This window comes from Scyliorhinus torazame, chromosome 13 (genome assembly GCF_047496885.1).
Source record: "Scyliorhinus torazame isolate Kashiwa2021f chromosome 13, sScyTor2.1, whole genome shotgun sequence".
NCBI lineage: Eukaryota > Metazoa > Chordata > Chondrichthyes > Carcharhiniformes > Scyliorhinidae > Scyliorhinus > Scyliorhinus torazame.
In genome coordinates this window covers 6958637-6979115 of record NC_092719.1, presented here as the reverse complement: position 1 = coordinate 6979115, position 20479 = coordinate 6958637, and the positions used below count along the sequence as shown (strand labels likewise).

Sequence of the window (20479 nt, the reverse complement as noted above, 5' to 3'; positions counted from 1 at the left end):
TTCCTTCATTTTTATTGCAGGGAGAAAAAGTCCCAAACACCTGATGGTGCATAAAGTCTGGATGGTATGAGGCACATTTTCCGAAGAGGAGGTGACGGGGGGGGGGGGGGGGAATCTTGGAACATGCTATCTGTCTTTCCACCCCCCCCGTTCTCTGGCACCTTAATGGTGCATCATGCGAGGTGGGGGTGGGTGACGGTGGGCCATTGGCAAAGTTGCAATGTGATGTCCTGGTTAGGTGGATTGGTAATGCTAAATTTCCCCGTAGTGTCCAAAGGTTAGGTGGGATTGCTGGGTTGCGGGGATAGGGTGGAGGTATGGGCTTAGGTAGGGTGCTCTTTCAGGGGCTGGTCTAGATTCGATGGGTCGAATGGCCTCCTTCTGCACTGTAAATTCTATGATCTAATATCCCGCGAGAAGCAGAGGTGGAACTATAGGTCCAAGAGTGCCACAAGAGCATAAGATAAACGAGCGGAAGTAGGCCATTCAGCCCATCGGGTCTGCTCCACCATTCAATCAGATCATGTCAGATGTTGCGATCCCAGTTGATGTTATAATTGGGCGGGAAGATCCCAGAATGGAACCCTGGCTCAAACGACTGTAGAACATAGAACATACAGTGCAGAAGGAGGCCATTTGGCCCATCGGGTCTGCACCAACCCACTTAAGCCCTCACTTCCACCCTATCCCCATAACCCAATAACCCCACCTTACCTTTTTTGGACACTAAGGGCAATTTAGCTTGTCCAATCCACCAAACCTGCACGTCTTTGGACTGAGGGAGGAAACCGGAGCATCCGGAGGAAACCCACACAGTCACGGGGAGAACGTGCAGACTCCGCACAGTCAGTGGCCCAAGCCGGAATCGAACCCGGGACCCTGGAGCTGTGAAGCCACAGTGCTAGCCACGTGTGCTACCATACTGCCTTTACCTTTTTTTTAGAAAACGTGGAGGAACAGAGTCTCTGGACAGCTAATTAGTTGTAACAAGAACAAAACATTTATTAAACATGAAAAATTGGATTAAAATACAATACGCCTTTAAACCCCCCTTTGTTTAACAATTAAACACATGTTTTAGGATTAACATGGATTGCAAAATATATCTTAATCTACAATGGTCTCATTCACACAAAGTCCCTTTTAAGCACACAGGATGACTGTGAGAAAATACATTTTCCGCTCTGAACCCCAAGTGAATGTTTGAGGATATCTCCTCAGAAATCCCACCAGATAATTGTCACATAAGAATTTACAACCTCCACTCCCAAAAACATGCTTTAAAATCTTCTCTTGGAATTATGTGTCTCCTTAGTGGTTTGCATTCTGAAATCCAGACCAGGTTTTACAAATGACTCTTTTAACCCAAACTTCCGCTCCAGTTTTAACATCAAATCCAGTCCAGGATTTTACACCACCCCATTCTAGGTTTCCTATGTCTTAACTGTTTTTTGCACAAACTCAGAGATCCGGCCACTGATTTCCATACTTATTTCAATTCACATTCTCTAGTAAAATCTCACAAACATGAAAATCTCTGCAGATGTCTTTCTGGCTTCTCAGCCTTCTTCTCAGCTCTGTTTGTCTTTACTGAACAGTTCTCTGATCTAGTATCTTTAACCTCAGATGTCTTGGAAACTTATCTTCATTTTTCTAGTTTTCATAACTAGATGCTCTTCAGAACTCTGTACTTTTTTTCTTAACCTTTACTCCATGGTATGGCTTTTCTTCCAGCAAAACTGAGAGAGATGTTCCCTCTCTAGCTTTCTAAACCAATGACTTCTCGCAGAGCTATGAGCAAAGCTCCAACTGTAATCAAAAATTAGCTAGGCTAAAACTTAAAAGCTTCTCTACCTTACAATGCCCCAGTTCCTAAGCAACAACCACATGCTTATGCCTTTTATTTATTCTTCATGCTGTCGCCCTCTCTAAGCACAATAGAAACACAGTTGGAACTTAACCAACCCCCACACATACAAACACCCTTTGTCCAGCATGAATCTAACTATAGGTTTTACCCCTCCAGGCACAGAAACATTAAATTAAACCCATTTAAAACCATATCTTTTTTGTAATGTTTACCAATATAAATATAAACCCCTTAAAACTACCTTTGTTTTCCTGATCTGATGTGATAATCCTCAACTCCATATTTCCACCATATTCTCATGACCTTCGATTCCCTTGCAGATTAAAAATCTGTCTATGTCCGCCTTGTCTATGACGCAGCCTCTACAGCTCTCTGAGGTACAGCATTCCACAGATTCACTTCCCTCTGAGAGAAGAAATTCCTCCTTATCTCTGTGTTAAATGGGTGACTCCTTACTCTGGGATTATGCCCTCTGGTCCTAAACTCTCCCACACGTGGAATAACCTCTCAACATTTACTCTGTCAAGGCTCCTGAGAATTCTAATCTCTTATTCTACTAAACTCCTGTAAGTACAGGCCCAACATACTCAAGCTCTCCTCATAAGAAAGTCCCTCCATACCCGGGATCAACCGAGTGAGCCTTCTCTGGACTGTCTCCAATGCCAATATATATTTATTTAGATCAGGGAACCAAAACAGTTCACAGTATTCTAGGTGTGGTTTAACTAGCCCTTTGTATAGTTTTAACAGGACTTACCAATTTTTATACTCGTTCCCTTTTAAATACAGACAAACATTCCATTTGCCTCCCCTATTACTTGCTGAACTTGCATGTTAGCTTTTTGTGATTTATGCACGAGGACCCCCACATCCCTCTGTGCTGCAGCTTTCTGCAGTCTCTCTCCATTTAAATAATATTCAGCTCCTTTATTCTTCCTACCAAAGAGCATAACTTTACATGTCCGTACATTCTTTTGCACAGTACTCACTTAACTGGATTAAAGGTGCCATGGCTGCTAGATCAAACACTGGCCCAGGACTCAAATCAAAGTCTTTGTTCTCTGAATCAGAACTGAACATTTACAGTGCTATCTTCTTGCTTCCAGAATAAAGCACGAAAACATCGTGGCCCTGGAGGACATTTACGAGAGTCCAAACCACTTGTATCTTGTGATGCAGCTGTGAGTATGAGACAGTGTAAATGCAATGTTTTCTGGATCGCGGACTGTGTAAATGCAATGTTTTCTGGAACGCGGACAGTGTAAATGCAATAGTTTCTGGAACGCGGACAGTGTAAATGCAATGTTTTCTGGAGCGCGGACAGTGTAAATGCAATGTTTTCTGGAACGCGGACAGTGTAAATGCAATAGTTTCTGGAACGCGGACAGTGTAAATGCAATGTTTTCTGGAGCGCGGACAGTGTAAATGCAATGTTTTCTGGAACGCGGACAGTGTAAATACAATAGTTTCTGGAACGTGGACAGTGTAAATGCAATGTTTTCTGGAACGCGGACAGTGTAAATGCAATGTTTTCTGGAACGCGGACAGTGTAAATGCAATAGTTTCTGGAACGCGGACAGTGTAAATGCAATGTTTTCTGGAGCGCGGACAGTGTAAATGCAATGTTTTCTGGAACGCGGACAGTGTAAATACAATAGTTTCTGGAAAGCGGACAGTGTAAATGCAATGTTTTCTGGAACGCGGACAGTGTAAATGCAATGTTTTCTGGAACGCGGACGGTGTAAATGCAATGTTTTCTGGAACGCAGACAGTGTAAATGCAATGATTTCTGGAGCGCTGACTGTTTGGGAGAGCAGACAGTTCCCAGCAATCAAATCTCTTTAGGCTATGAAGCACATAGTAGTTGCCTTTTTAAATACAATTTTCGCTCTCACAATTAATTGGTCAAAAGTAACCACTTTGCAAAGATTGGCAAAACAATTGATTAGCTTGAAATAAAATTGGAGAGTTAAATGGAGCACCAGAAATATTAGAATCCTTTGGATATCGTTGTCAAATTTGGCCCGAAGCATTCCTGGATGTTTCATCACCTGGACTCCAAGAGCGGGATTCTCTCAGCCCGGGGACGGGCCGGAGAATCCCCACGACTGACGCGAATCGCGCCACGCCACCCCGACACCAGCACACGATTCTCCGCAGAGTGGAGAATCATCGCCATTGGCGCCGGCGTGGTTGGCGCGCGCCAGTCGAGGGCCGTTCTACGCGCCTCCCCCCTGCCGATTCTCGGCCCGGGATGGGCCATGCGGCCGTTGTAAAAAGTCCGAGTCCCGCCGCCGCCGTCTGCACCTGCTCTCAGCCAGCGGGAACTCGGCGTTGAAGGGTCGGGGGGGGGGGCGGCCTGTAAGGCGGGGGTCCGACCCTGGGGGGGCCTCCGATGTGGCCTGGCCCGCGATCAGGGCCCACCAATCGGCGGGCCGGCCTCTCTGCCCTTTCTTCCCCTGTAGCCCTGCGCCATGTTGCGTTGGGGCCGGTGCGTTGAAGGGAACAACTGCGCATGCCCCACTGCGCATGCACGGACCCCGCGGCGCTCAGTTCAAGACAGGATCAGCAGCTGGAGCGGCGTGAATCACTCCAGTACCCTGCTGGCCCCCTTGTAGGGGCCAAAATTGCTGATCCTGAGGCCGTGTTGACGCTGTTGAGAATCGCAACGGCGTTTCCGACGGCGTCAACACTGAGCCTCAGGATCACAGAATCCCGCCCCAAGTGTCCCAACACCACATTCTGCCAGTGGTCGTCTGAGAACTTCAGTTATGTGGGGAGATTGGAGAAGTTGTTTTTATTCCTAGAGAAGCGAAGGTTAAGTGTATATTTGAGGTGTTCAAAATCATGAAGGGTTGAGATAGGGTAGATAGAGGAAAATCATTGTCATTGGTGGAAGGATTGGGCATCGGAGGACATCGATTCAAGGTGATTGGTAAAAGATCCACAACCAGAATAAGGAAACCATTTCTCACACGGCGAGTGCTTTGGAAATGGAATGAGCTGCCTGAGAGTATGTCCATCCTCAAGGTGCCCACCTTCGGACGCTATTGGAAATCAAGCAGGCTGATTGGATGATGACTGACTTCTTTCAAACAGTCTATTTATTCCGTTTCCACTAGTTTATTACTAACACCTGAAAGTGGTCAATCAAAACGAAAAAGAATGTGTGTGGATCTTTAAAAATGTCCCATGAAATGGTGGCTTTTGGAATGAACAACTCATTGATACAACACATTGTTACAACTCATTGTTACAACTCATTGTTACAACTCATTGATACAACTCATTGATACAACTCATTGATACAACTCATTGATACAACTCATTGTTACAACTCATTGATACAACTCATTGATACAACTCATTGATACAACTCATTGATACAACTCATTGATACAACTCATTGTTACAACTCATTGATACAACTCATTGATACAACTCATTGTTACAACTCATTGATACACCTCATTGATACAACTCATTGATACAACTCATTGATACAACTAATTGTTACAACTCATTGATACAACTCATTGATACAACTCATTGATACAACTCATTGATACAACTCATTGATACAACTCATTGATACAACTCATTGTTACAACTCATTGATATCTCTGTTTTCACGCTTTTCAGTTGTCTTTATTGTAAAATAGGAAACTCAGTTGGGAGGTAATTACACTGTGATATTAGCATTCTAATGCTTGTACAATTTATTGGCAATCCCTTCATCTTCCATTTTCACTGTTTAGCACAGGGCTAAATCGCTGGCTTTGAAAGCAGACCAAGGCAGGCCAGCAGCACGGTTCAATTCCCGTAACAGCCTCCCCGAACTGGCGCCGGAATGTGGCGACTAGGGGCTTTTCACAGTAACTTCATTTGAAGCTTACTTGTAACAATAAGCAATTTTTTTTTTCTTTTCTTTTTCCTTGGTGGCCTGTCTAGAGAAAAACTCTCCCGGCTGATCTGAACATGAAAATCCCATTAAAATGAAAGCTCCAGACTGCTGCTGACTCCTCCCCTATTGGTGACTCCCTAAACAAAATGAGACCCCAACGAAAGTGTCAATTGAGGTGGCAATTGCTGCTTAGGAGAGGCGGTGGCGTAGTCGTATTGTCACTGGACTAATAATCCAGCAACCCAGAGTAATCGTCTGGGAATCTGGGTTCTAATCCCATCACGACAAACGGTGACATTTGAATTTAATAAAAATCTGGAATTGTCGATTGTCCGAACAAGCCATCTAGCTCATTAATGTCCTTTAGGGAAGGAAATCTGCCATCCTTACCTGGTCTGGCCTACATGTGACTCCAGACCCACAGCAATGACTCTGAACTGCCCTAAGGGATGGGCAATAAATGCTGGCCCAGCCAGCGATACGCACATCCCATGACTGAGTAAAAACAAACTTTGGAAAGGAATCTAGGATAGGGAGCTGGTTATCGCAGATGGCTAGTGTGTAGTTCAGAGTGATGTCAACTGCATGAATTCAATTCTTTTTCTGGCTGAGGTAGACTTCGAATCGGTCTCATTGCCTGTGTGTAAATGCAGTGCCCATCTAGTTTTACAACCAATTGTCACTCTTAGATAGAGAGAGATACCGACACTCCCTCATGGACCATGTCTAATTGCCTACCTACACATAAGGTTCGAGAATGCAACCCAATCAAGGCAAAGACCCTGTGACCATTGTGGACGCGGACAAGTATGCTGACAATCAGAATTTTGTGTACTAGCGGTAGTGAATTTATGGGGCCAAATCTGAGCAAGTTAAAGGCTAATTACTAAGGAAACTGTATTAAGATTAGCAATTTCTTATAAATCTTGGACTCCTGACTTTGGGAAAACAGCCAGATTATCAAGACTAGTGGAAACTAGCAGGAAAACCTGGTTTTCATTCTTTAATATTGAACAACAATTCGTCAACTGTGGTTTGTTCCTGTATTCAGAATGGCATGTGAGTCAATTCGATTTTATTCTAACTCAAACTTTGAATGTTTGATATGTGATGTTGCTGTTTTAGCTGCATGCAACAGACCCTGTGGTATTGATGAAAGTAAATTGGTTGATACGATGTTTTACAAGGACAGGGACATTATACCATGTAACAATAATCTTATTCAGGGATATTTAACCATTTTTCCAAAGCAAGGGTTAAAAACGTAAGGTTTTAAAACAAACAGTAATAAAGACACTGACATTATAAGTGGTTAAAATGCCACTGCCATAAGCTTTGTTCTTGATTCTCTCTAGACTAAGGGCGCGATCCAATGTGCCGGATAAGTAGCTTGCCGCGGCACAGCGTGGCCTATGAAAGCCGGGGGATCCCACTCCTGGGATCAACCTGGCTCACTATGCCTCGCGAGATCCAACGCTGGTGTCCCCTGGGCACCCTGGCAGTACCAACCTGGCACCTTGGCAGTGCCACCTGGGTGCCAGCCTGGCATTGCCCAGGTAGCACTTCCAGCTCAGCTGGCGTGGGCACTGCCAAGGTGCCCTCCCTTAGTGTGTGTTCGGGCTAGGGTGGGGGGGGGAGGGGATCGTTTTGGGGGCCTGGGAGATGGGGATACCATTTAAAAAGACATCCTGGTGTCTTGCTACACTGTACAAAACGGGGACCTCGGCTCTGCAAGCCTCAGGAAGCAGGTAAAGGCGCTCACCAGGGGACTTTGTACCCTTTTGGGAGAAATCGCCCTATAAGTAAGTAGGTAAGTGAAGTTGCCATAGTCCCAGATGACTAAAGGCTGTTTTCCCCATTGAGGGGAGGGGCGAGGTTGAGGAGGCGGGACCTTCATGAATAACCTCAGCCGTTACAGGAATTGAACCCACGCTATTGGCCTCGCTCCACATCACAAACCAGCTGTCCAGCCAGCTGAGCTAAACTGGTCCCCAACTAATAAGGAAATTGTTCATCTGTCCTGGTAATCAGGACATGGCTCACCAACCATTGAGTTGGGTAGGCAGGAAACAAGGGGCAGGATATTCTTCTTGGGTCGGGACCCTGATATCGGGGTCAATTGGGATTCCAAGACAGTGAACGAACAGCAATTTAGTTCTAAGCAAGATGGTGTGTGGCTGGCATGTTCCCATGTGCCTGCTGCCCTTGTCTTTCTAGGTGGCATAGGGCACGAGTTTGGAAAGTGTTGCTGAAGGAGCCTTGGTGAGTCAGTGTAGTGCACACTGGGCGGGGTTTACCGAGCAACCTGCCGCGTGTTCTTCGGCGGCGGAAGCGGCCCGCCCGCGGGATTTTCTAGTCCCGCCATTGTCAACAAAATTTACCGTCGAATGCACCCCTCGTCGCCGAGAAATCCGAGGCGGGTACGCCGTTGGTGGGACCGGAATATCCCGCCACGTGAACAGCCGGTAAATCCCGCTCCTTGTACATATATACATGTTGCTTTCCACAGCGCATCAGTGTTTAAGCTGGTGGATGGGGTGCTGATTAAGTTAGCTGCTTTGTCCTGGATGGTGTCAAGCTTCATCAGTGTTTTTGGAGCTGCACTCATCCAGTCAAATGCCAATTTTTCTCACGGGCTAATTATCAAAGACTGCAGTGGGTGCTAACGTTGATTAGCTGATTACACTGTGGGCAGCTTTTCCAACAGAGATAATCCGAAGTAGAGGGCATCATTCAAAGCTTTGGTTCTTGTCGGCACCATGGATAAGTGATCATAGATTATAGATCATAGAATTTACAGTGCAGAAGGAGGCCATTCGGCCCATCGAGTCTGCACCGGCTCTTGGAAAGAGCACCCTACACAAGGTCAACACCTCCACCCTATCCCCATAACCCAGCAACCCCACCCAACACTAAGGGCAATTTTGGGCATTAAGGCCAATTTATCATTGCCAATCCTCCTAACCTGCACATCTTTGGACTGTGGGAGGAAACCGGGGCACCCGGAGGAAACCCACGCACACACGGGGAGGATGTGCAGACTCCGCACAGACAGTGATCCAAGCCGGAATCGAACCTGGGACCCTGGAGCTGTAAAGCAATTGTGCTATCCACAATGCTACCGCGCTGCCCTCTTTCCCAGGGTCCACATTGACTGAGATATTTGTTCGCAATGAGTCTGAGATGCAAACAGAACAAATGCAGTATGTCCCAACATAGGGAGCAAAACAAAAAATAATAATTTTGTACGTGGATTCTGTCACAGAACATATACGCATTGATTAAATACTGAGTTACGGTTTAGTTTGGGAGTGGCATTTGAGGTAATTTTAATGGAATTATAATCCCCTTGTATGGGGTTAAAACTTGGGCCTGAAGAAAAGCAGACATCTGAAAATTGGAAATTTGTGACTTTTGGTTCTGGAGAAGGCTGGAGCGGGTAAATTGGAGAGAACATGAGCAATGAGGAGGTCCTCAGGGCGGTGGAGGAGGAAGGATCGTTGGTGAACGTCATCAAGAAAAGTCAACAAGGTTGGATTGGCCCATATTCTAAGCCTTGAGAAATTGCTGCAGGAGGTGATTGAAGGAATATTAGCGGGATGTAGACCAATAGGGAAAGAGAGGATGATGATGATGAAAAAAATGGGAGTCTCCTACAAACAACAGAGGAAAGTGCAAAACCACGCGAGATGGAGTAATCAGCAGGACACCTGCCTCTAGGCCGATTACTGCGACCGTTTGCTTTTCTGATTGGCGGGCTGTGACTACTGGTGTTCCGCAGGGATCAGTGCTGGGACCTTTGCTGTTCGGAGTATATATAAATGATTTGGAGGAAAATGTAACTGGTCTGATTAGTAAGATTGCGGACAACACAAAGGTTGGTGGAATTGCGGATAGCGGTGAGGACTGTCAGAGGATAAAGCAGGATTTAGATTGTTTGGAGACTTGGGCGGTGAGATGGCAGATGGAGTTTAATCCGGACAAATGTGAGGTAATGTATTTTGGAAGGTCTAAAACAGATAGCGAATATACAGTGAATGGTAGAACCCTCAAGAGTATTGACAGTCAGAGAGATCTTGGTGTACAGGTCCACAGGTCACTGAAAGGGGCAATACAGGTGGAGAAGGTAGTCAAGAAGGCATACGGCATGCTTGCCTTCATTGGCCGGGGCATTGAGTACAAGAATTGGCAAGTCATGTTGCAGCTGTACAGAACCTTAGTTAGGCCACACTTGGAGTATAGTGTTCAATTCTGGTCGCCACACTACCAGAAGGATGTGGCAGCTTTAGAGAGGGTGCAGAAGAGATTTACCAGGATGTTGCCTGGTATGGAGGGCATTAGCTATGAGGAGAGGTTGAGTAAACATGGTTTGTTCTCACTGGAATGAAGGAGGTCGTGGGGTGACCTGATAGAGGTCTACAAGATTATGAGGGGCATAGACAGAGTGTGTAGCCAGAGACTTTTTCTCAGGGTAGAGGAGTCAATTACGAGGGGGCATAGGTTTAAGGTGTGAAGGGCAAGGTTTAGAGGAGATGTACGAGCTAGGTTTTTTACACAGAGGGTAGTGGGTGTCTGGAACTCGCTGCTGGAGGAGGTGGTGGAAGCAGGGACGATAGTGACATTTAAGGGGCATTTTGACAAATACATGAATAGGATGGGAATAGAGGGATACGGACCCAGGAAGTGTAGAAGATTGTAGTTTAGTCGGGCAGCATGGTCGGCACGGGCTTGGAGGGCCGAAGGACCTGTTCCTGTGCTGTACTTTTTCTTGTTCTTTGTTCTTTGTTCCCTTTTCATGGATTCTCCAATTCTGGGGCTCTGTCCCCACGCCGGCGTGGGAATGGTGGCTTTTTATGCCAGGAATACGGCCACCGATTCCCCGTTTTGCTTGGGGCTAGCAGGCCGGCAGCGGAGGGCACCCAGCTCCAGCTGCCGATACGCCCCGGAGAATTGTCGGAGCCTTGCCTGTGGCCATCGATACGGCGCGCGGCGTACTCCTGGAGTACGCCGCTTTGAAGTGGGTGGAGCATCGTGAAAGCGGCGGCGCCCCCGATGCGGTCGGGAAATGTGATTCTCCGGCCGTCCGCCGAACCCGATTTCTGCGTCGCTGACCGAAGAGTCCAGCCCTCTGTGTTCAGATTCTGTCTCTCCCTGCTCAGTTTACCCAGCAACTTCCCTCAATTAAAGCACAACTTACTCTTGGTGATTTTCACAGCCGATTGAAGGTATCATGCCAAATGCAGTGCGGAAACATTCTTTGAGGTGAACAGTGATATTGAAGTAATTACAGTGAATGCTACTCACTTAACCTAACATCAATCCTTCTAGTGTCAGGGTCACAGCAGGGAATACTCCCAGTGTGTTCTGGCTCTGGGCTGACACATCGGTGAGCTGTATTTTGCCAGCTGCAAGCAGTTCAACCAAATGAATTGAGATCTTTTGTATCTTGTTTGTTTCTCAAGAGGTTCATGCACAAGGGCCACCTCATAATGAGTGCAGACTGATGCAATAGGTAGGTCTCCCATTGTAGCAAATGAGTTAATTCAGGCGGGGGGGGGGGCGGTGGGGAGGAGGAGGATGCTGTCCATTGGACAAGATTCTTTCCTTGTGTATTTAATTTCCTATGTGTCTAGTCACAGAGCCAAGCATTAGCTCTGTCAGTGGCCTAGTTCGGGTTCTTAAAGCCCACCTTCAAATGTAGTCCGCGGATACCCCTCCACAATGGGAGTTATTGTACCGACTGCACCACAGCCGCAGCCTGGTCTTGGTGACATCGCTGATGTTGGGCGCCTGCACCAGACTCCTTGACCAGTCAGGATATGGTTCAAAAGGGCCTTCTGTCGCCGTGGGAGATCAAAGCCAGGTGCACGAGCAGTGGGGTCTACGCTGAGAGAGTGGATTGTGCTGGATGTTTTCTCCTGCCAATCCTCTTACTAAAAGTCCTCAGCTGTTCCTGTTTGGTGTGGTGGCTTTACCCATATGGGGTGGTGTGAGGGAAGGTGGGTGGCTGGTGCATTGAGGGGGTAATTGAATAAGGGCAGGCGTTAGCTGGAGTAGGCCATCTCCAGCAGCTTGCCTGTTACACTTTCCTCCTTAGGTGGGGGGTGGGGGGGGGGGGGAGATTTATAGAATTCCCACAGTGCAGAAGGAGGCCTATTGCGACCCTCTGAAAAAGCACTAAGCTCACGCCGCCACCCTATCCCCATAACCTAGTAACCCCACCTAACCTTTTGGTCACTATGGGGCAATTTAGAATGGCCAATCCACCTAACCTGTACATCTTTGGACTGTGGGAGGAAACTGGAGCACCCGGAGCAGTAAGATTTTTACTATTTTGCAATTGCAGCACAGGCGATCTGTTCATTCTGGTAAACTGCCTGTGACAGAGAGCTGTTAAGTCATGCTGGGAGATTTTCCTGGGTTTTGCTCAGATCATCTTGGATTATTTGAGCATGATCACCAGAAATAGGAGCAGGAGTAGGCCATTCGGCCTATCTAGCCTCTTCTACCGTTCTTGAAAGCAAGCCAGCAGCACGGTTCGATTCCCGTAACAGCCTCCCCGAACAGGCGCCGGAATGTGGCGACTAGGGGCTTTTCACAGTAACTTCATTTGCAGCCTACTTGTGGCAATAAGCGATTTTCTTTTCATTTCATTTCATTTCAAGGCGATCAAATTTGACTGTGATACAGTTGGCTCCTTCACCCAAGTTATTCCTACAGATCGTAAATAGTTGAGGCCTCAGCACTGATCCACTAGTTAGTTTTCCAATCTGAAAATGACCCATTTATCCCAACTCTCTTAGTTAGCCCAGATGCTAATGTATCACTCCCGACACCATAAGCTTCTGCAGGAATGCTCCCCTTTATGCACCCTGCTTGTTACATCCTCAAAGAACTCGAATACATTTTGTCAGTCATGATTCCCATTTCTCAAAACCATGTCGACCCAACCTGGGCCAGGATTCTCTGTTTGGGAGACTATGTTGTCCCGCCGGAGCTGAATTGCACCTGATTTGGGCTCCCACTAGGAGTGTAAATCAGGAAGCGATTCCCAATCCTTAGCCATACAAATTTCTGCGTGGCGAGGATTGCGAGGAAATCCCACTATCCGGCCACCATTTTGAGAGTGAGGTCACTCAATTGGCCACTCCCCCCCCCCCCCCCAGCGCAATTCAGCAACCCCCCCCCCCCGATGTTTAATAGTCACCCATCAACCCCCCCCCCCCAAGTATGGGGATGACCCAATCCAACTCTCCAACAGAAACACCCTAAATAAGGAGACACCCCCAGAATCCCTTTAAGGTTTCTACTAGTGATAATTTACCAAAATTTACCAAAATTCACTAGACTCTGGGGTGGTCCCGACGGATTGGAAATTCGCAAACGTGACTCCACTGTTTAAAAAAGGAGGTAGGCAGAAAGCGGGTAATTATAGGCCAGTGAGCTTAACTTCGGTAGTAGGGAAGACGCTGGAATCTATCGTCAAGGAAGAAATAGCGAGGCATCTGGATGGAAATTGTCTCATTGGGCAGACACAGCATGGGTTCATAAAGGGCAAGTCGTACCTAACTAATTTAGTGGAATTTAGTGCGGTAGATAACGGGGAGCCAATGGTTGTGGTATATCTGGATTTCCAGAAAGCCTTTGACAAGGTGCCACACAAAAGGTTGCTGCATAAGATAAAGATGCACGGCATTAAGGGTAAAGTAGTAGCATAGATAGAGGATTGGTTAATTAATAGAAAGCAAAGAGTGGGGATTAATGGGTGTTACTCTGGTTGGCAATCAGTAGCTAGTGGTGTCCCTCAGGGATCAGTGTTGGGCCCACAATTGTTCACAATTTACATAGATGATTGGGAGTTGGGGACCAAGGGCAATGTGTCCAAGTTTGCAGACGACACTACGATAAGTGGTAAAGCAAAAAGTGCAGAGGATACTGGAAGTCTGCAGAGGGATTTGGATAGGCTAAGTGAATGGGCTAGGGTCTGGCAGATGGAATACAATGTTGACAAATGTGAGGTTATCCATTTTGGTAGGAATAACAGCAAAAGGGATTATTATTTAAATGATAAAAAATAAAAAATGCTGCTGTGCAGAGAGACCTGGGTGTGCTAGTGCATGAGTCGCAAAACGTTGGTTTACAGGTGCAACAGGTGATTAAGAAGGCGAATGAAGTTTTGTCCTGCATTGCTAGAGGGATGGAGTTTAAGGCTAGGGATGTTATGTTGCAATTGTATAAGGTGTTAGTGAGGCCACACCTGGAGTATTGTGTTCAGTTTTGGTCTCCTTACTTGAGAAAGGACGTACTGGCACTGGAGGGTGTGCAGAGGAGATTCACTAGGTTAATCCCAGAGCTGAAGGGGTTGGATTACGAGGAGAGGTTGAGTAGACTGGGACTGTACTCGTTGGAATTTAGAAGGATGAGGGGGGATCTTATAGAAACATATAAAATTATGAAGGGACTAGATAGGATAGATGCGGGTAGGTTGTTTCCACTGGTGGGTGAAAGCAGAAGTAGGGGGCATAGCCTCAAAATAAGGGGAAGTAGATTTAGGACTGAGTTTAGGAGGAACTTCTTCACCCAAAGGGTTATGAATCTATGGAATTCCTTGCCCAGTGAAGCAGTAGAGGCTCCTTCATTAAATGTTTTTAAGATAAAGGTAGATAGTTTTTTGAGGAATAAAGGGATTAAGGGTTATGGTGTTTGGGCCGGAAAGTGGAGCTGAGTCCACAAAAGATCAGCCATGATCTCATTGAATGGCGGAGCAGGCTCGAGGGGCCAGATGGCCTACTCCTGCTCCTAGTTCTTATGTTCTTATGTTCTAAGAAGCAGTCTTGAATATACTCTGTGAATTCATCCTCCAAGCTACTTTTGCCAATTTGATTTGTCCAATCTATATGAAGATTAAGATCTTCCACGATTATTGTGGTACCTTTCTTACAAGCCCTATTATTTCTTGATTTATATTCTGTTCTACAGTGCAGAAACTGTCAGGCCTATGAACTATCCCAGCAGTAACTTCCTTCCTTTGCAATTTCTTATCTCCACTCAACCTAATTTTACATTTTGATCTTCTGAGCCAAGATCATTTCTCAATACCGTATTGACCTCGCCCTTGATTAACAGAACGACCCCACCTCCTTTTCCTTTCTTTCTGCCCGTTTCAAAATGTCAAATACTGCTGAATATTCAGCTGCCAGCCTTGGTCACTTTGTAACCTTGCCTCTGTAATGGTTATCATACCATACCCATTTATTCCTATTGATACCATCAATTGATCCATCTTGTTATGAATGTGCATGTATTTAGAATAAAAAGCATGTAATTTTGTCTTCTTACCATTTTCCCAGCTGTGACTTTATTTGCTGGTGTACTCTCATGTTTGCCCTTTCCTGTCACACTTCATCATTATCTGCATTGCGACTCTGCACATTGTCCATTCTCGTTAACTTTCCAAATCTCCCCTCACGTGAACCCAACCACTCGCGCTCCAAGCTGCTCTCCAGCCCCAAGGAGGTGTAATTGACCCTGGCACTGGGCAGGCTCCACCGCCTCGAGACACATGCTCTTGGTTGCAGGTAACAGTGATTACCCTTAACTATGCTGTCCCCTACCACTACCTTCCTTTCGGCTCCCTCCACATGATGGAATATCAGGTGAGTCAGACTGAATACTCAGCTGCCTGACTTTACTTCATAGAATCCAGAGAATCCCTCCAATGCAGAAGGAGGCCATTCAGCCCATCGAGTCTGCACCGATGCTCTGAAAGAGCATTCTACCTGGGCTCACTCCCCTGCCCTATCCCTGTGACCCGGTAACCGATGAGGCAATTTAGGATGGTTGATCCACCTAAACCCGCACATCTTTGGACTTGTAAGTTTGGATGCGAGAAAGTTGGATGCGTTCCTTTACAGGCAAGCGACCGATTCGATTTTCCATTATTCTCTGCACTCTGATCCAATCCGAACAGTACAGACCCACGGAAGTCTCCCTATAATAGTGGCTTTGCAACAATCTTCCTTTAACTTCACTTTTCTTCGAATCCACACTCACCTTTAATAATTGGTTAGTTTGTTCTTTCTGCGCTGATGATAGTGGTTTGTGGGGATGATGGGGAAGAGGTCAACAGCAGAATGAAAGAACGACATGAGGATTCGCCTCCACCCCCCACCCACACACGCTGTTGTAAATCATAGAGCTACCAGCGCCATTCCTCCTACTGTTGAACTCCAGGCCTAGGTAATCAGGCGAGTTAATGATGACTTCTCATAGATGTATATGCTTAATCGCTGTTCCATTTCAAAGATCACTCTGGTTGTCTGTCAGATAAATAAGATCAGTGACCTGTGAAGCAATTAAATTTAATAAAGCACTTAGAAGCATAATTTTCAGTTAAGCATTCGTAAATCAGAATCAAATATAGTTTCTAAAATATTGGAACGGTACACTTCCTTAAAACCTTGCTGCTTTCATTAGTTTTCAAACTAAAGTGTCAGCTTGGTAACAGTAAAGTGACTTGGTGCACCACGATAATCTCCAATGGGAAGTGAGGGGCTGGAGATTTAATTGACACATTTGCGCCATTTCCTTTTTCACACCTTTAGCCGCTCTGTTAGAACAAAGAACAAACAAAGAACAAAGTACAGCACAGGAACAGACCCTTCGGCCCTCCAAGCCTGCGCCGACCCTGCTGCCCGTCAAAACTAAAATCGTCTACACTTCCGGGGTCCGTATCCCTCTATTCCCATCCTATTCATGTATTTGTCAAGATGTCCCTTAAACCTCACTATCGTCCCTACTTCCACCACCTCCTCCAGCAGCGAGTTCCAGGCACCCATTACCCTCTGCGTAAAAAACTTGCCTCGTACATCTCCTCTAAACCTTGCCCCTCGCACCTTAAACCTATGTCCCCTAGTAATTGACCCCTCTACCCTGGGAAAAAGTTACTAACCCAGTATTCCGAGACAATGGGCTGAATTTCCATTCTGGTGTGGATGGGTCCGGTCGACACTTTCCTGCTATTACTCATTGTGCGGGTTTGCTCGGTACGCCTAGACTTCGGTGCCCCTTTCGGAACTGCAACTAGTTGCAACTGCAACTACACCATTTAAACCACCTGCAGGGCCAGCTTAAGCCATTGTCCTGATGTCGATCAGATGTTTATGGTTATTATGCAGGGTCCCCACTTCATTTGGCAGCATCGTGTGGAGTGGGACTTAAACTCACAGCTCCCGGGTCCCAGGTTCGATTCCCGGCTTGGATCACTGTCTGTGCGGAGTCTGCACGTTCTCCCCGTGTCTGCGTGGGTTTCCTCCAGGTGCTCCGGTTTCCTCCCACAAGTCCCGAAAGACGTGTTTGTCAGATGAATTGGACGTTCGGAATTCTCCCTCAGTGTGCCCAAACAGGTGCCGGAGTGTGGCGACTAGGGGCTTTTCGCAGTAACTTCATTGCAGTGTTTTTAAAAAAAAAAGATTTAGAGCACCCAATTCATTTTTTCCAATTAAGGGCCAATTTAGCGTGGCCAATCCACCTACCCTGCACACCTTTGGGTTGTGGGTCGAAACCTACGCAAATACGGGGAGAATGTGCAAACTCCACACAGACAGTGACCCAGAGCCGGGATCGAACCTGAGACCTCGGCGCCGTGAGACAGCAGTGCTAACCACTGTGCCACCGTGCTGCCCTTCATTGCAGTGTTAATGTAAGCCTACAATAATAAAGATTATTATTATAAACCATTACCTATGACTCCAAGGCAGGAATGCTGTTACCACAAAGTCAATTGTATATTTCCCCATATCTGTTCGTCCTTGGACATTTTGTTTCAAAGTTTTTAGTTTCCTTTCATTTTTGTGGGATGTGGGCGTCGCAGTTGGACCAGCATTTATCGCCCATTCCTAGTTGCCTTTCAGAAGGTCATGATGAGTTGTCTCCTTGAACTGCTGCAGACCTTCTTGAACTGCTGCAGAAGGGGCTGGTTTAGCACAGGGCTAAATCGCTTGCATGTAAAGCAGACCAAGGCAGGACAGCAGCACGGTTCAATTCCCGTACCAGCCTCCCCGAACAGGCGCCGGAATGTGGCGACTAGGGGCTTTTCACAGTAACTTCATTTGAAGCTTACTTGTATCAATAAACGATTTCCATTTTCATTTCATTTCTCCTTAAGGTGTAGGTACATCCACAGTGCTGCTAGGGAGAGAATTCCAGGATGTTACCCCAGCGACAGTGAAGGAACAGCTGATATATTTCCAAGTCAGGGTGGTGAGCGACTTGGAGGGGAACCTCCAGGTGGTGGGGTTCCCAGGTAGCTGCTGCTCTTGTCCTTCTAGATGACAGTGGTCGTGGTTTTGGAAGGTGCTGTCTAAGGAACCTTGGTGAGTTACTGCAATGCTTCTTATAGATGGTACACACGGCTGCCACTGTTCGTCGGTGGTGGAGGGAGTGAATGATTGTGGAAGGGGTGCAATCAAGCGGAGCTGCTTTGTCCTGGATGGTGTTGAGCTTCACGAGTGTTGTTGGAGCTGCACTCATCCAGGCAAGTGGAGAGTATTCCATTACACTCCTGACTTGTGCCTTGTAGATGGTGAGCAAGCTTTGGGGGGTCAGGAGGTGAGTTACTCGCCGTGGGATTCCTAGCTTTTGACCTGCCCTGGTAGCCACAGCATTAATGTGGCTAGTCCAGTTCAGTTTCTGGTTAATGGTAACCCCCAGGATGTTGATAGTGTGGGATTCAGCGATGGTAATGCCATTAAATGTCATGGGGCGATGGTTTGATCCTCTCTTGCAGGAGATGGTCATTGCCTGGCCCTTGTGTGGCGTGAATGTAACTTGTCTGCCCAAGCCTGGCTATTGTCCTGGTCTTGCTGCATTTGAACATGGACTGCTTCATTATCTGAGGAGTTGCGAATGGTGCTGAACATTGTGCAGTCATCCACAAACATCCCCACTTCTGACCTTAGGATGGAAGGCAGGTCATTGATGAAGCAGCTGAAGATGGTTCGGGCTGAGGACACCACGCTGAGGAACTCCTGCAGTGATGTCCTGGAGCTGAGATGATTGACCGCAAACCATCTTCCTTTGTGCCGGGTATGACTCCAACTAGCAGAGAGTTCCCCCCCTGATTCCCATTGACTCCAGTTTAGCTAGGGCTCCTTGATGCCTTACTCGGTCAAATGCCGCCTTGATGCCAAGGGCAGTCACTCTCGCCTCACCTCTGGTGAATATCCTTTCCGACACTTAAAGGTGCTGCAATTGCACAAAATATTGCCCTGCTCTTCCAAGGGGGCTCAGGTACCCGAAGTCATTGTGAGCTAACCCACTGCGTTACCCACTGCTCCACTGGGTGTTTAACAATCACAAGTAGAGTCTTGGTGTTAATCTCAACAGGACAATTTCAGGACTGCTTTGCAAACAGTCATTAGTAAATTGCTTCTGCTGTCAGCACCACACAAATTTCTGGTTTACCCAGAACAGATTGTGCTGCATATGGAGGATGTTGACTGGTGTCATTGTGCTGATTGGGTGCTGTGCTCTTCAAAGGCCCATCATTTCCATACATTGTGAGTTGTGAGGCCTCTCTCACGGCTAAATAAATGCCTGAAAAATTCATTTGCTGTGTAACGTAGCTTGCAGCCCACATTGAAAATCCGAGGAAGAAGGTGGAATTAATGTATGATAACGATGGAGGCTTTGTGGCAGGATGGTAGCCCCGCTACCGCTGGACCAGAAGCTCCGGGTTCGAGTCCTACGCCAGGACTTGTTGGTCAGGGAAAGAGCGATCATAACGCGGTTCGTCGGGCTGACAATCAGCTTGGAAATCCTTCCACTGCAAAAAAAAAAGGTGGGAAGTGAAGCTAACAACAACATTATAAATACCATGAAGAAATTTGGAATGTTTGGTGGCATTGCATTCTGTTTAATGGCAGCAATGTGTAGTGTTCGATAGAGACTGTGTTCATAGGTTTTTATTAATTGTCCCAGTTAAGAGTCTGTAAAATGTATTTCCTGTCTGGGTATTGCCACCTAGTGACAATTTTAAACTTGCGCCTGATCCTTGCATTCAAGTTCCTAAGACACACAGGGCTTTGGAGTTGAAATATTGAGCATTGCCATCAGCCAAGAACACAACCAAGTTCCAGGCAGAGTTCACCAATTATACTCTGAAACTGTCCATGCTCTGTCAAACTGTCCATGCTCTGTCAAACTGTCCATGTTCTGTCAAACTGTCCATGTTCTGTCAAACTGTCCATGCTCTGTCAAACTGTCCATGCTCTGTCAAACTGTCCATGCTCTGTTAAGCCAAGTGAGTTTCTGCTGGTTGTAGCCTAGCTGAGTACAGGAACTGGGGGTGATTGCGTGCAATTACAGCAATTTTAAGAATGACTGGTCAGGTAATCCGAATTTAATACGTGAAATGGTGGTGAGATGTGAAGGTGACAGCAGACCATGATCAGGGTGCATTCAGAGTTAAAGTTCGCTGAACGGCGTGTTTAGCGGGTGTTTCTTGGTGTGCAGGTGAAGAGAAAGATCCCGTTATTCAATGACACTTTGCTGTTTTCTTGGCCCCGGCGAGGAACCCCCGTCAAGGCCATTCTTTCAGTAATTTCTGCTACTTGCGGATCGGGCGCAATTTTGATCTTTCGACTCCCTCCCACCGTGGCCTCCGAACACCCCCCACTTCACCCAACTTATCTCTTCTGAGGTCC

At 46.6% G+C, this 20479-nt stretch overlaps 1 protein-coding gene across 1 annotated transcript in view; it reads left to right on the top strand.

Annotated features, from left to right (window-relative positions):
- LOC140387825 (calcium/calmodulin-dependent protein kinase type 1D-like) overlaps positions 1-20479 on the top strand; it is a 331474-nt gene that overhangs the window by 103559 nt on the left and 207436 nt on the right. Inside the window, exon 2 of the mRNA XM_072471001.1 lies at positions 2977-3051. Coding sequence (XP_072327102.1) covers positions 2977-3051 — 75 coding nt within the window. The remainder of the gene's footprint in view (positions 1-2976; positions 3052-20479) is intronic.